Here is a 14,071-nt window from a genome sequence, read left to right as displayed (position 1 = left end):
TGAAAATATAAAGACCACAAAAGGGACTGTTTGTAAAAGTAACTCAGAGTCTGAAAATAGGATCTTTGCTTTTTAAGTAATAGATATTTATGGCATATTATTTATATAATGCATTCCAGTGCATGGAGGAAATTCAGCCTTGAAATATGAGTTGTTTGATATGGTCGATGCCATCCATGGCAAAAAGTCAAGATGTTGTGTTTTTTTTCATAACACCAAAGATCCGTTTGGCCCAGAGTGTGTGTGTGTGTGTGTGTGTGTGTGTGTGTGCGTGCGTGCGTGCGTGCGTGCGTGCGTGCGTGTGTGCGTGCGTGTGTGCGTGTGTGTGTGTGGACCCAGCCCCTGCCTGCTATCCGCTGGGAGGCAGTGCTTCTCTACAAAGGGAGACAGATTGTCGGCCGTTTGTTGGGTTTCTGGGAACCATCTGGAGCTGACATTAAACACACATAAACAAACACTCTGGCATTAACAAGCTACACAGCACCAGCAATGGGCGGGCAGCTTGACAGAGAGGGCTATGAAACACACATCAGCATCTTCACTCACTTCAGTGCTTTACTGCTATATAGCTCAGACTTTTGGTCACACACTTGATATTGATTTCAACTTGAAACTGCTGGCATTTAATGATGACGTGTTCTGTTTACAAAGAAGACCCCGATGAGTGACCTGTAGAGTTCACAATGCTGATCATACGTAACAGGAAACTTCATTTTAAGTTTGAGAAAGCTGATTGTTGATGTAATTGGATCAAGCATTGAATGATTACAATCACAGTATTTACAAGCACAAAACGACTCATATTATGGCAAAGAACGACAAGTGTTTCCTGTAAGCAGTTCCCTCTTTCTTTTGAAGGTAAAACAACATTTAGGGCATTAGGCCTAATGATTAACAATGACCAGTGATTTTTATGTGCCAGAATTGAATGTGTAATTTAAAGTTATACTACGCAAGATTTTTATATAGATAACACTCTTTTAAGTTTCTATGTATCAAATAGTGAGTTAAAACAATGGAGCATATGACCAACTGATGAAAGCGCCTGTATTTGCTGGTTAGCCCTGTTATACTATCAAAGAAGCGACCTCTTATTTCCCGCGCTGCAGCGGTGTCTTCTCTTACTCAGGACATGGGAGCTTCAGACTCAGTAGTACTGAGTTCAGACCTGTCTGCATTCCAGTACATCTGTTAGTTTTTTTAATTTAGTTTTTATCTTTTATATAGAGTCTATGGTTCGTATAAGAAATTGTCCTAGGTCCCACGTTTTCAAAATTGATAAAAGGGTCTTTCTGCACACTGTGAGCGCTGCTGTGTCTGAAGTTCCCGATTTTACACGTACAATCGAACGCAGCATGCATGCCTGGGCGAGAGCTCTCACCCGGAGCACCAACTGCTATAGAGATACAGACTCTCTCTCTCTGTCTAATGAACCCTCATTTGGGCTTCTACTGAGACATCCCAACTAAAGTTCCCTGCCATTCTCTCACCGTTTCTGACCTGGACATGGCCTCAGCAGTATACAACACTGGCAACATTTTGCAGTGACCAACATTAAGGGGGAAGTGGTACAGGTGGATAAAGTGGAACATATATACCTAGAGCACCCCTCCCGTCTCCCCATGGCAAGGCTGCTCTGGTCTCAAACACACAGGCAGGAGAAGCATGCACAGGCATGAGTGTGCAATCATAATGCATTCCAGATACATGGTCTGTTGAGGGTAGGGTGTTCTCTTATATGCATGCCAGCTACAAATGCCAATCCCCCTATCCCCATTTTTGTCCAAGGATTGTATTCCAGTGTCCATTTTGCCCCCTTTCAGCACAGCCATGCCTACAGCCATAGGAAGAGGGGTCAGGATGGGGTCAGAAGGGTCAAACACCCCCCCCCCCCTTTTCTGACCACACACTATGTTATGGCTCATGCTCGCTCCGCCCGCCAGTTGATTTTCAGGGTCTGCATTCATTCTCAGACATAGAGAATTACCGATGCAGGATCAACCACCGCTTGCTTCGCCGCAATGATCCGTCTCTGTGCCATGATAAACTGATAGTGGCTCTGAATTCCTGTTCTCAAACTGTGAATGAGCACAGACCCAAAAGTGTTGAAAAAAAATAAAAAAATAAAAAAAAGGGGGGGATACAATAGTTTATAGTGGCCCATGCAGCAAAAATCCATCACCCAACAAGGCTTACCCTGTCCTTCACTATGACACACTTTGCAAAGGGGGGAGGAGACAGACAATAGACACAGAGTTAGTCAGGGTTTTAAACTGGAGAGAAAAGGCTTCTGAAGGACACAATAGGTTCCAGGTAGCTACGCCCCAACACAAGTACAGTTAAATGCTCTGAGAAAAATCAAAGTTAACAAAAACGGTGTGAACTATCAGGGACTCCCCCTGTTCGGTTAAGTCAGTAATCCATAAGTGGATTTATACACACACACACACACACTGGCTCTGTTCCCAATCCGATAGCTCGCTCTCTTGGATCGGCAGTTGTTGGAGAAATTATATATCATGGGCCAGCAATGGAAGAAGACTAAACTTAAGAAAAACATTTCACATTAACCTGTCCAGGGTTAGAAGTCAACATGCAATAGAAAATCTCAGCTCCAGATTTGAACACAGCCAGCGCTTTTGCCTTTTTAAAAAAAAGTGGCACAGACATGACATTCACAGCACAGAGAGAGAGAGAGAACAGAAAAAAAAGAAAAAGATGCTAACCACTTTGTCCTCCTTTGTGTGGCATGCAGTCCAGGTAGCAGTGAGCAGTGGAGAAAAAAGTGACGTTGGAAGTGGAGCGAGAGAGGAAAAGTAGAGAAAGACACAGAAAGAAAGAAAGAAAGAAAGAAAGAAAGAAAGAAAGAAAGAAAGAAAGAAAGAAAGAAAGAAAGAAAGAAAGAAAGAAAGAAAGAAAGAAAGAAAGAAAGAAAGAAAGAAAGAAAGAAAGAAAGAAAGAAAGAAAGAAAGAAAGAAAGAAAGAAAGAAAGAAAGAAAGAAAGAAAGAAAGAAAGAAAGAAAGAAAGAAAGAAAGAAAGAACGTAAACGATGGATAGAAATAGAAGATGCGGGGAGGTTGAGTTTGTGGAATGGGAGATTGGGACAGATTGTGGGGAGAAGAGGAGGAAAAAACAAAGGAGAAAAAAGGGGGAAAGAGGACGTGGTGCAAAACAATTGTTAATTACATTTTGCACAATTGATACACATACAGTATGTTCATATTCAGTGAGACAGTGTGAGACGGTAGGGATGACAGTATGTGAATGTATGTAACCGCTGACATGTTAGGCTGCTGATACATGCATGGGCCCGGGCTTGGCATGACCTCGCTGTGACATCATGACCTCTGACCACATCAGGATGTGTCAAAAAATAAATAAATAAATTGAGACACCAAAAGCAACATGGAGCACATTCTCCCATAACCCCTTACCGTAACTAAACCAAGTCCCCAAAGGAGGGTCAATGCAGGCAAAATCATTGTTTTTCTTTTATATTTTTGGCTGTTATGAAGGATTACTTCACCCATACGGAACCGGCGTTCTATCATTATAAAATTGCTATTATAATATAATGAATGAGGTTCTTCTTCCCTCAGTCTTTTTCTCAGTCTTCCCTTGGCCTGGCCTGTTAATCCTACCCCTACATTTTACCATGTGTGATGTCACACGTGGGAAAATTTAGGTTTAGACAGTGAGACCATAAAACACTCTTTCTGCCTTTTTCTCAGGCTAGGGTGAACCAATTTCTAAAATGTTTGCACATGCATACTACATAGGATCTCAGAGTTCAATACACATTCATATTTCCATCGGTGAAGTAGATCTTTAATCTAGGTGTTTACTTGACTAAACTTTGTCTGTTTGCGTCTTTCTCGTATACAACTACGTATATTTAACGGACATTATTTCAACATTAGTTTTCTTTCAATACTTTCAACCAAAATTCTCCACTTCTAAAGCACTTACATCAACTGAACTTTCCATAATCATTCTTAGCAGTATTCTTAAGGTAATTACAGGCTGTATCCAAAACTTTAAGAGTCTAAGTCTACCCTTCTGCAACATCTAGATCTTTGTTTTGTAAAGAGATGGCATGCTGGGTAATTAGCAACATATAGCCATCTATTCAAACATCTCGGAAAAATGTGTAATACAACAAACAATAACTATTTAAATGTAAGAAATCCACTGGCAAAGTTTCATGATCATATATATAAGAGTTTTAATATTATAGTTACACTTTAATATTTTATCAAATTTGTTTGGGCCTCAGGATACAAGCTTATTAGTTCAAATAGGTTGTTTTCTCTCCATTTGAGTGTAAACTGTTTAATGAATGCTGTGAATAAATGAATACATGTAAATACAGTGTGATGAAATAATATCTATATATGTATTCTAATCCCTCTTTAACAACACAGAGTGTGTGTTAGAGTGTGAAGCAGGAGCAAAGCTATGTGGCCCAATCAGAGTTTAGGTGATGGCAATAACAGAGCATGTTGCAGTGATGCCTTCTGCAGGGCACAGGGCCACACTGCACTGCACTGTCATAAGGAACTGATGAATTATTACAATAAGCTGCTGTGACACAAATATGTCTATGTGTGAGTCTATTAGCTAACATTACTGGGGTTCTTTTTATAGTATATATAGTAGTGTCAGTATTGTCATTTATATAATGTAGTAATGTGTTCTGTTGAACAGCTCAATTCAGGGTCCGTATGAGTAATATCTTGAAAACCTGTGGTTGCATTGTGAATGTATAGAAAGGAGTTCTAGCCGTATGCATGTCATTGTTTGTATCTAAATCAACAGTGAGGTTATACCTTACTACAGATCCACTTCTAGTAGATTATTTCACAGAACTACAGGTCTGTATCACTATCATCTTATCTTAATAAGCAACAGCACATGGTATATTCAATTGTATGTGTAAATGCAAACAGCTGATGTGATGTAAATGAGCACAATGAGGCAGGAGAAGGTTTGTACGTACGGGACTAAAGTTCAGACCTAAATTAGGCATAACTCTGTTATTCAGCTTGGCCGGCCTGACAACCCAGGACAGTGGTAAACACCGCTGAGACCAAAGAGCTCCACTTTCAACGTATCCCTCCCACACATTAACACACACACACACACACACACGCAATTTCCCAGATTTAAGTGCAGAAAAAGCAGTTGGAAGTCCCTTGACAGAACAATATGTTCTTATCCCTTGTAAGGATTTGTGATTAGATTGTCAGTGTAGGAATTCAGATCTGTTTTTTTGTTGGGTGACGCAACAAATCCCCAATGGAACTTTGGTAAATAGTATAGCAGATATGACATTATCAGAAATCCTTGTGAAAGGCTGAGATGTGCTATAAGGAAATGTTAAATCAATTCTATTCTATTGTAATTTAATGTTTGACAACGTTTTTACCATTAAACCTAAATCCTTCTGCGCTAAATGGATGACAGTGGAATTATGTCATATGTAAAGCAACCAGGTACTGAATGTGTTTTGTATTTCAACACTCAGTTGATTCACAGACACAAAAACACACTCTCACACAACACATTCTAAAATATACAATAAGATGGCTCCTTTCTTTTGACTGACTTAAATTATTAAGGCCCCCTGAAATACCTCTTAAGTGGAGCTAAATATTATCCAACACAAATTATGGTCCATATTAAGACATTCATTATTCAAAAGGCCGAGCTGATTGATGTTATTTTAAGTAGAATTTCCTCTTCAAATAAATCCTTGTTTTATTTATAGATGGCATTTACAGCATGCGCATCTTTTCTCTTGACTTCCATGGAACAGCTTGCCTGCTGTGAAAGTAATATAAATGGCTCTATAGCAACAGGGATACAACGTTATCCCCCTATTCTCACTGGCCTTTGAGGTCTGTATACGGGTGTGTGTGTGTGATGCCAGTGTGAGTTCAGGTCCCAGCTGGCCCGGGCGGATCCTGAACAGATTGGGGAACAGCAGGGCCGAGGGTGGAGGGCCCAAAGACAGGTAAGATACCCAGGGGGAGGTCCACTCTTTTGGGTTGGAAGAGTGCCCAGAGAAGGCTTGGATGGAAGAGAGGGCCGGCTCTTAAAATAGTCCAAACATGTTTTGGCTGGTGGATGGATGCTACATGGATCTAGTTATAATTTGGTGATATGGTGTGGGCCTTTGTTTTACAATAGTGTGGCCTATATAGTATGTAGCATGTAGGTAGCACTGCTAAGAGTCTTCAGTGCATTGTGGGTTAAAGTTTCCTTTTTGAGCCATGCTACATTTCCCAAAGAAAAAGGCCAACTGACCTTTTATTAGCACCATCAGCACGTCAAAAGTAAAATATCTTTATATGTACAAAGGATGTAATAGGAAGATTTTAAAGGAATAGATCAACATTATTTTATTTTAGCTAGTTGCCTCACTTTCTGGTTCAAGAGTGTTTCTGTTTGTATTTCATTCTAAGATGACATAAAGTGCAAAGAAATATAGAGCGCAACATAACGTAGTAAAGTCACAACAAGCACACAGTGACTGTTGGCGTAGGTAGGCTAATGCTACCCATTGACTACAAGTATTGGACTCAAGCTTACTAGCGATGAGCAACCTTGCCCATTTCTTTAAAAATAATGCACACACAGTTAAAGTAATGGTTTATGTTGCCTTGTGTTGAACTCGAGAGTTAGGCAACAATGTCCAACTGCGACAGAATACACCACTCACAACCACTTAACACTCTACTGCCTGTGATCTTAAATGATAGCTCCACTTTGTGTCTATATCCTCAGAAAGTTCCAAAATATGCATTATAAAACATGGCCAAGTACTGTACACAGTTTCCCCTTGACACCAGAGAGGAAGGATGTGTACATTTGCCTTTTGGAACCAGTATAAGCACGCTGGCCATTGTTAGTTTTAAACAAAGTTAGTCAGAAGCTGTCTGTACTGCCATTGGCAAAAATATACTGTACGTGTTTTGAACCGACTGAGGAAAAAGATATAGAGCAGAGAAGTGGAGGATGCTGCAAGAGTGATATGACATTTAGATATGTTTCCTCATGTGAAACTGTGTTGCCATTAGAATTCTAACAGTTGCAAATATAAGCAGCCGTCGCCCTGGTTGGCTTCTCTCTTTCTCACTGGTCCTGGTCTATGTTTAGGCATGATGCTTGAGAAAGTCAGCACTGTCTGACATTCTTGCTTGTGTTGTCTGCAGTGCGGTCACAGGAGACACAGGACAACACAGATGCTGTTACTGGTGTGCTTTCATGTTCAAGTGAGCTAAATCCTGGTTTCCTCGGAGCGGTCCAGTTTGGTTTAGTACGGTACGGCATACATATTTGCATTTCCACTGTCATAAGTTAGGAAGGGTACCAACAGACCTGACAAACCTATTTTTGTCACCCTTTCGTTGGGGGTACCATGCGGTCCCAAAGGGTCCCAAGAGGGTGGAGCTACACACATCAGTCCGTTGATTGTTCAAAAGATGTGTCATTCCCGTGCAAGAGATAAACCGCCAAGTATAATCACCTCTCCATGAATGAGAGAGTCTTGTGAGATGAAATGAGAAATGTCTGTGTGCAGCTCTTTGTCTATAGTGTGGCGTTTTTCCTCTTCATTGAAATAATCTGCAGGATACACTGTGGCTTGATGCTATGATGTAACGTGTAGTTTTGTAACTGCCACAGCCAGTGCATATACCCGTCCTGCCAAGTAAGGGAACTGTCGACAGTGGAATTGCAAACCAGATCTAAGGTTACCGTTCCGTACCGCACCGTACCAAACAGATCTGTGCCATTCAGTGGAATCAAGGCATGAAATGCTTCTTCGCCCAGCCTCAGACTTGAGAATGAGCATTGAAGGGGGCCTATGACTGGTGCCAACAAGCCATTCTTCCAATACACTTTGGTCTCTCACCAAAAGTGTGGCAAGGGAAAGCAACAAAGCAGACGGTGACAAACACAGAAAGCAAAAAGCAACCGACTTGTACATCAGCTACAGCAAGGAATGAGGTGGGTGTGTGGGAGGGGAAAGGGGGAAAGGTGTGAGGTTGAGAAAGGTCAGGTTTTTCTCACATTGTTGGAGCGCAGAGAGACCCGGCCTCCGCAGCGCGCGCAGAACTTGGTCTGGCAGTAGGAGCAGAGGTGGCCGCAGCCGTCGGCGAACTTGGTCTTGCGGCAGATTCCACAGGTGGGCGCGTCGTCCTTCTGCAGGGTCTGCTGCCGCCGCGTGTCCGCCCCGATGCGACTCACCTCCTGCTTGTAGCTCTCGAACTGCTGGTGCAGTGTTCTGATAGGAGGGGGAGAGAACAGGGGAACATAGCCAGTTAGTGGTATATATATAGAACATCTGGTTCTTCATAAACTTTATCCATTGGAGCTGTCCATGGGGGAAGAGGGTCTGAATCTCCTTACAGTCACAAAAACAAGAACTACGGGAGAGCATTAGGGCCAAATAAAATGAGAGGAGGAAGGTTTTTATTTCGCAGTCTCCAACTGTTGAGTTTAATCTCGACATTGTGTATCATCCTTTAAAGGTGCAGTGTGTAATATGACATCATCAAGAAAGTTCTACAAAGTTCTAGAATGCAACGCTCCCTGGGTAACCCCACCCCTTTTGAATAATAAAAGAAGCTACAGTGGCCTTCAAGGACAAGAACAATTCTAAATTTTAAACAATGCACCTGATGACATTCCAAAAACATGGATGCCTCCATAAGACCTGCCTGCTCAATGTACAAAATGTAATATTAATATTTGTAATTCTCCGCTCAGGAGGATAATTCAGATTATTGGCAGAGGTGATTTTACACCAATGAGGACATATTTATGAATGAGGATATTGATTTTAGCTAATAAATTACTTAAAATGTTACACAGTGTCCCTTTAAGGAAGGACGTGGTGGAATTATTCTGAATCACTTATTTAAATAGATACGTTTTACAGAAACAAAAACAATGTCATGCAGGCAAATGTATGAGAACTACATTTCACTTCCGGTAAAATAACTGACAATCAGAGCACCACTTGAAAGGTGCCTTTCAAAACGAAACAAAATAAAACATACACACAATTACATGAAACTTCCGCTCAGTTCTACTCTCCGTTGCACACAGCCTTTCCCATTGCTGCTTCCCGGGATGCCTACGATGGAAATAACCCCCGTGTGAAGTACAAATCAGGCCATTTAAAACACCCACAATGTTCTCGCAAGAGACATGTCAAAGGAATTCTGCTTTTTTTCACCATGGCTCTCCAATAAGGGACCCAGACAGACACTTCAATTACTTCTCTGAGTGAGACATAGAGGGGAAGGAGACGGCTTCATTCACAGCTTTGCGGCTAATTTGCCTATTTGTGGAAGCAGACAAACTCTAGTTAAGTCTCTGGCAGCAGGCACACTGACTCTACAGTCATATCTGAAAGTCATTTGTCTAAAGAAATGCACCAAGACAATGCAGTGTATGATGTTTACAATGTTACAGAGACATTCATATTAAATGTGTTTAAAAAAAAAAGCTGCAAGGTTCGCCGGTTAGCAGGTACACTGAACGCCTCCTGCTCACCTGGGTCTATTAAACGCAGACATGTCCTCCCGCCTCAAGTGCTCAGCTGCTGGGTAAGAAACTGGTGGGAAACATAACTCCTCAACAGCTTCTTGTGGTCGAAAAAGGAGAATGTATAACAGTCCTCCACCATGACACATCCAAAGTCCAGAAATGATGCTGTCCTTAAAGCATACTTTTGAGTAGAAAAAAAAAGATATGTCTGAGTCAATCTTTCCTGAAAGAAAGTGTGTCCAAATGAAAAGTTACGTAATTCCCACAAGGTATACTGTCTTCCCTTAAAAAAATGTTTGATAGGTTGACAAATACGGTACATTCCAAGTCCAGAAAACGAGTTGACATTCCTCATCGCTAGCGCAAATCTGTCTCTGGCTAATAGAGCAAGAGCAGAGACAACAGACTGCCACCATACAGAGCTACAGCAGGGAGGTAGGTGACTGGTGGACTGGGAGACATTTGGCCAATCAGCTGACAGATGAAATCAGTCGAACAGGGATAGCTATTTTCTGATGGGAAACGTTGAATGAAATGTTGAATGAAATGTTGAATGAAATGCAGGGGGGGGAATGTAATCATGAGGAATATATTTGAGGTCAAGGTTGGGAAATGAAACATCCTTTGCAACACGCTTGCATGCATCTCCAGGCTGTGATTTGGTGTATTTTCAAGTCTCAAATGCATTATTCCTTAATATTTGGTATGCTGTGTTTATGTTCATATGCTGAAGTTTTGTAAAGCCTGAAGGGGGTACTAGCCGTAATAACCTAGGGGCTTCATCAAAGCATGGCAACCATCTATAATGCAGAGCTTTGGCAATTTAAAGTTTAAACAGATCAGTTAAAGTGAGGTAAAGACTAGAGAAAATTATACCTGTCCGTACTTTCCACGATTCTGGAGAACGCTCGCTGTCAAAATCATGTTGTCAAAATCAGTTGATATCTCCTCACCAGCTGCTACCTGATCTCTAACTATGTCCGCCAGTTGTGGATGTTCTTGACAGGGGGGGAAGACAGGCTGAGGGTTAGGCTTTAAATAAATAATGCATCCAGTATCTCTCCCAAACTGTAGTCCTCCAAACACAGATGTAGTTTGTTTAAGTGGAAAGAGTTGAACCCATTCAAATACACTGTGTGGAGCTTATATATCCTTACATCATGATAAATGGACATTGGAGTGGACACAAGCCCCAGTCTAACTGATCCGTACGTAATTGAAATACAAAAAAAAAACAGGAGTAGTAGTACGTCACAGCAGTAATGTCATAAACGGGACCTCTAACCTAGAGAAGCCATCTATCCCTACGTTCCAAATCACATACTTTTTCTCTTTACTACACTACATACTAAAGTACAGAAGAGTTAAAGGGCCACACCAAAATAGTGGGGCATGTATGTATTTTCAGCATACTACAATTGACTACTAAACAGTAGGGAAGTATGGGAATTGGAACGCAGGGTATATCTTGCCTAGGGGAGTCCATGGGCCTGAGCCAAGCCTATATACTGTGGGCGCCATGGGAACTGCTGTCAGAAACAGAGGCTGCACTGGCCCGGTTGTCGTGGTTACGCGGTGGCATCAAGCACTGGGTGTCAGCGTGGCTTGTCAGTGCACCAGCTGTTCCTTTTCTTAGAGCCCTCACATCAGCCTTCTCCTATATACACTTCCACACATTCAGCAAAGACACGCAACGATAAAGCTGCAACAGGACACTTTTTGTAAACATAAAAATTAATCTGTGCTCTCAGCCTTAATCACACAGATATAACTCTGGTCTAGATTTAGCAGGGGGCGTGGGGGGGGGGGGGTCGGGAGGGGGAAGGGGTTCATGTCAGGCCTGAATAAGGTCTCATCCACACAAAATATTTCTCAAATGTTAGCAAACGACATTGCCGTTTAGTGAAATGTGGACCCCACCATGCCTTCCCGCCATTTGTAGCTATCAATATGGAATCACGCTGCTGCTTTACACCTGTATTCATTCATGTGCTACTCACCTGGGAGCAGGTCAACAAGCTTTGAAAACAAGTGACTCTCTGTAGATTCATTAGCATGAGCGGCGCCTCCCATGTTACTCATCATGTCATTTGAGTCGTAGTTTATATCAAAGTATTATTAAGGGTCACCTCTTATGCATCTTTTCATGTGTTTCTTTAAATTAATATTGGGACCCGGTTTGTCTAGATACTCCCAAAGTACGATAAAAAACAACCCCCTCTCTTTTTCTCCACCTCCACCTTCCTGAAAACATGTGTTCAAAAACCCCTTTCAGATTTCTCCTCCCTTATTACACCATAAGGGGAAAACGGCAATGAAATTTTTCTACTGTATGAAGAATAAGGCAACTGTGCAATCGCTCAGTCACACAGACACACCGTCCAATATTTCACATTTACACCTTTTTAATTGACAAGGCGACAGTGGAGATTCATGCTCAGTGGTATTTTCCACCCAAATGCATTTCACTAACACTTCCGTTTGTGTTCATCTTAACCTTGAGTCAGCAGAGGATACATGAGAGACCCCGGCCACAGGGGTCGAGAACTAATCACCCTGTGGAGACGCAAGGAATGACGTCCTTTAAGGTGACGACATGCCCTGTGTGTTCACTCTACTGTGTGTTCATCTATTACTGGCCTGAGTCCACGGCTGTCTTCCCCAGGGGTTGCACACCATGCCTGGGATCGCAGGTGGTGAGGGAGAGGTAAAACATTTCAGTGGAGCGGACAGAAAACAGAATGGGAATAGTTCCCTAAATGAGGCACTTTCTTCAAGGCCGTCACACACATATGCAATCAGATATAGGAAAGCTGTGAAACATATTTGATGAACCCACATATTGGACTGATTTGAACTGGGTGGACAGAAATACAATTCCAATGCATGTAAAATGTGTTTCATGCCTGTTGGATGTATAAAAAATGAATTGCATTGACGCCCACTTGTGGCTCAAATTCAATTATTGCAGTTTAAATTGCAATGGCGCTTCCTCTGCAATCACAAGTCAAAATGGCTGCTTTAAAAAAATATATATAGGCTATTACAGTATTTAACAATAACCTTAATTGTCTGAACAGTAGCAGTAACTATGGTCACAGTTACAGTACATGTAACGAGTTGCAGTACTCTCTGACAGTAGCCACATTCTCACCGTTCTCAGCTACTGTGCTAAGCTAACATGAACTGACCTGAACTGAGTTTTCACTGATCACACCATACAAGATACCCTGACCCTTACAGTACACTACTCATCACAGAGAAGAGTAACATGCCCACACTACTGACACTGTTAGCATGTGGCCGTGGCAGACAGTGACCAGGGGGGTTCCTATGGTGTGAAGCAGCTGGACTGTGGTCGTCTCCACTCTCTAGGTCAACGCCACAGGGCTGGCAGAGACAGCCAGAGAGCCAGATGTGGGTTAGCCCTGTTTTGGACGTGTCAAAACAAGTGTGCAAAAAGAGCACACATGCATACAGTAACATACACTCAAACACACATGGGCAAGAATAAACATTGACGCAGACAGAAAACGCATACACACATGTACGGGTTTTCCTTTCCCCTAGGGCCTCACAGATTCACTTCAGCATGTCCAAGGACTCCCTCCATCTTCCCCTCTCTCTCTCTCTCTCTCTCTCTCTCTCTTCTTCTCTTTATCTCTTCCTCTTGTGTCTCCGCTCTCTCCACCAGTCGTTGGTGCGGAGTTGTTAATTAGCTCCGCTATGAATACATAGCCCAAGGATGGGGAGGGGAAGGTTGTGTGTGTGTGTGTGTGTGTGTGTGTGTGTGTGTGTGTGTGTGTTTGTGTGTGTGTGTGTGTGTGTGTGTGTGTGTGTGTGTGTGTGTGTGTGTGCGTGTGCGTGTGTGCGTGCGTGTGCGTGTGCGTGTGCGTGTGTGTGTGTGTGAATGTGTATGTGTGTGTGTGTGTGTTTGCGTGTGTAGGGCAGCACTATTTATGTCTCATCAGCTGATTCCTGGTGACGCCTTGCAGAAGGGTCTAGAAAAGAGTCAGCCTGTATGTTTGGGGCAGCAGGAAATGCCGTTCGACGATTGGCTAAACCCTGTCCCCTTGGTTACTGTTGCTTCACCTTCACCTGTAGTAAGCAGGGCAAATGTACCAATCACAATTCTTCTTCCACACACTTCACACTGAAGTCAGCAAAAGCAGTATTCTCATTTTATAACTGATAGCTGTGGGTTTTGTTAGCTGAAATGACAACTTCCCCTGACAGATTGTATAGCTCTCAAGCTATAGTGCGTAAATGACTTTGCCATACTGAGAAATACAGAGAGATTTTTGTGGAGCTGATAGGCTTAATCAAGTTTGAGTCAATTCGTTTGGCATTTGAAATGCACTCTTAGGTGCCGCCCCTTCAGTTGGAAAGGTTTATTGATCTTGGTCAGACCCTATATCATTCTAGATATGGGTCTGGATTTCCAGGCTAAGGTTTTGGAGCATTTTAGTTGAAACAATGAAACAGGCCTGCTGGATCAATAGTCCCAGC

At 42.3% G+C, this 14,071-nt stretch overlaps 1 protein-coding gene across 3 annotated transcripts in view; it reads right to left on the bottom strand.

The window, feature by feature from the left end:
* Nucleotides 1-14,071, bottom strand: part of rims1b (regulating synaptic membrane exocytosis 1b) — a gene marked incomplete at both ends in the record, with an annotated part of 74,508 nt that overhangs the window by 46,766 nt on the left and 13,671 nt on the right. For all 3 annotated transcript variants that reach the window (XM_080028728.1, XM_080028726.1, XM_080028727.1), the window contains 2 exons: nucleotides 2,197-2,217; nucleotides 8,078-8,291. In XM_080028728.1, the coding sequence (XP_079884854.1) occupies nucleotides 2,197-2,217; nucleotides 8,078-8,291 (235 nt within the window). The remainder of the gene's footprint in view (nucleotides 1-2,196; nucleotides 2,218-8,077; nucleotides 8,292-14,071) is intronic.

Source organism: Ammodytes marinus (genome assembly GCF_949987685.1).
Source record: "Ammodytes marinus genome assembly, chromosome: 6".
NCBI classification, from domain to species: Eukaryota; Metazoa; Chordata; class Actinopteri; order Uranoscopiformes; family Ammodytidae; genus Ammodytes; species Ammodytes marinus.
Note: the sequence above shows the minus strand (reverse complement) of the source record. Positions and strands in the feature narration are given on the sequence as shown.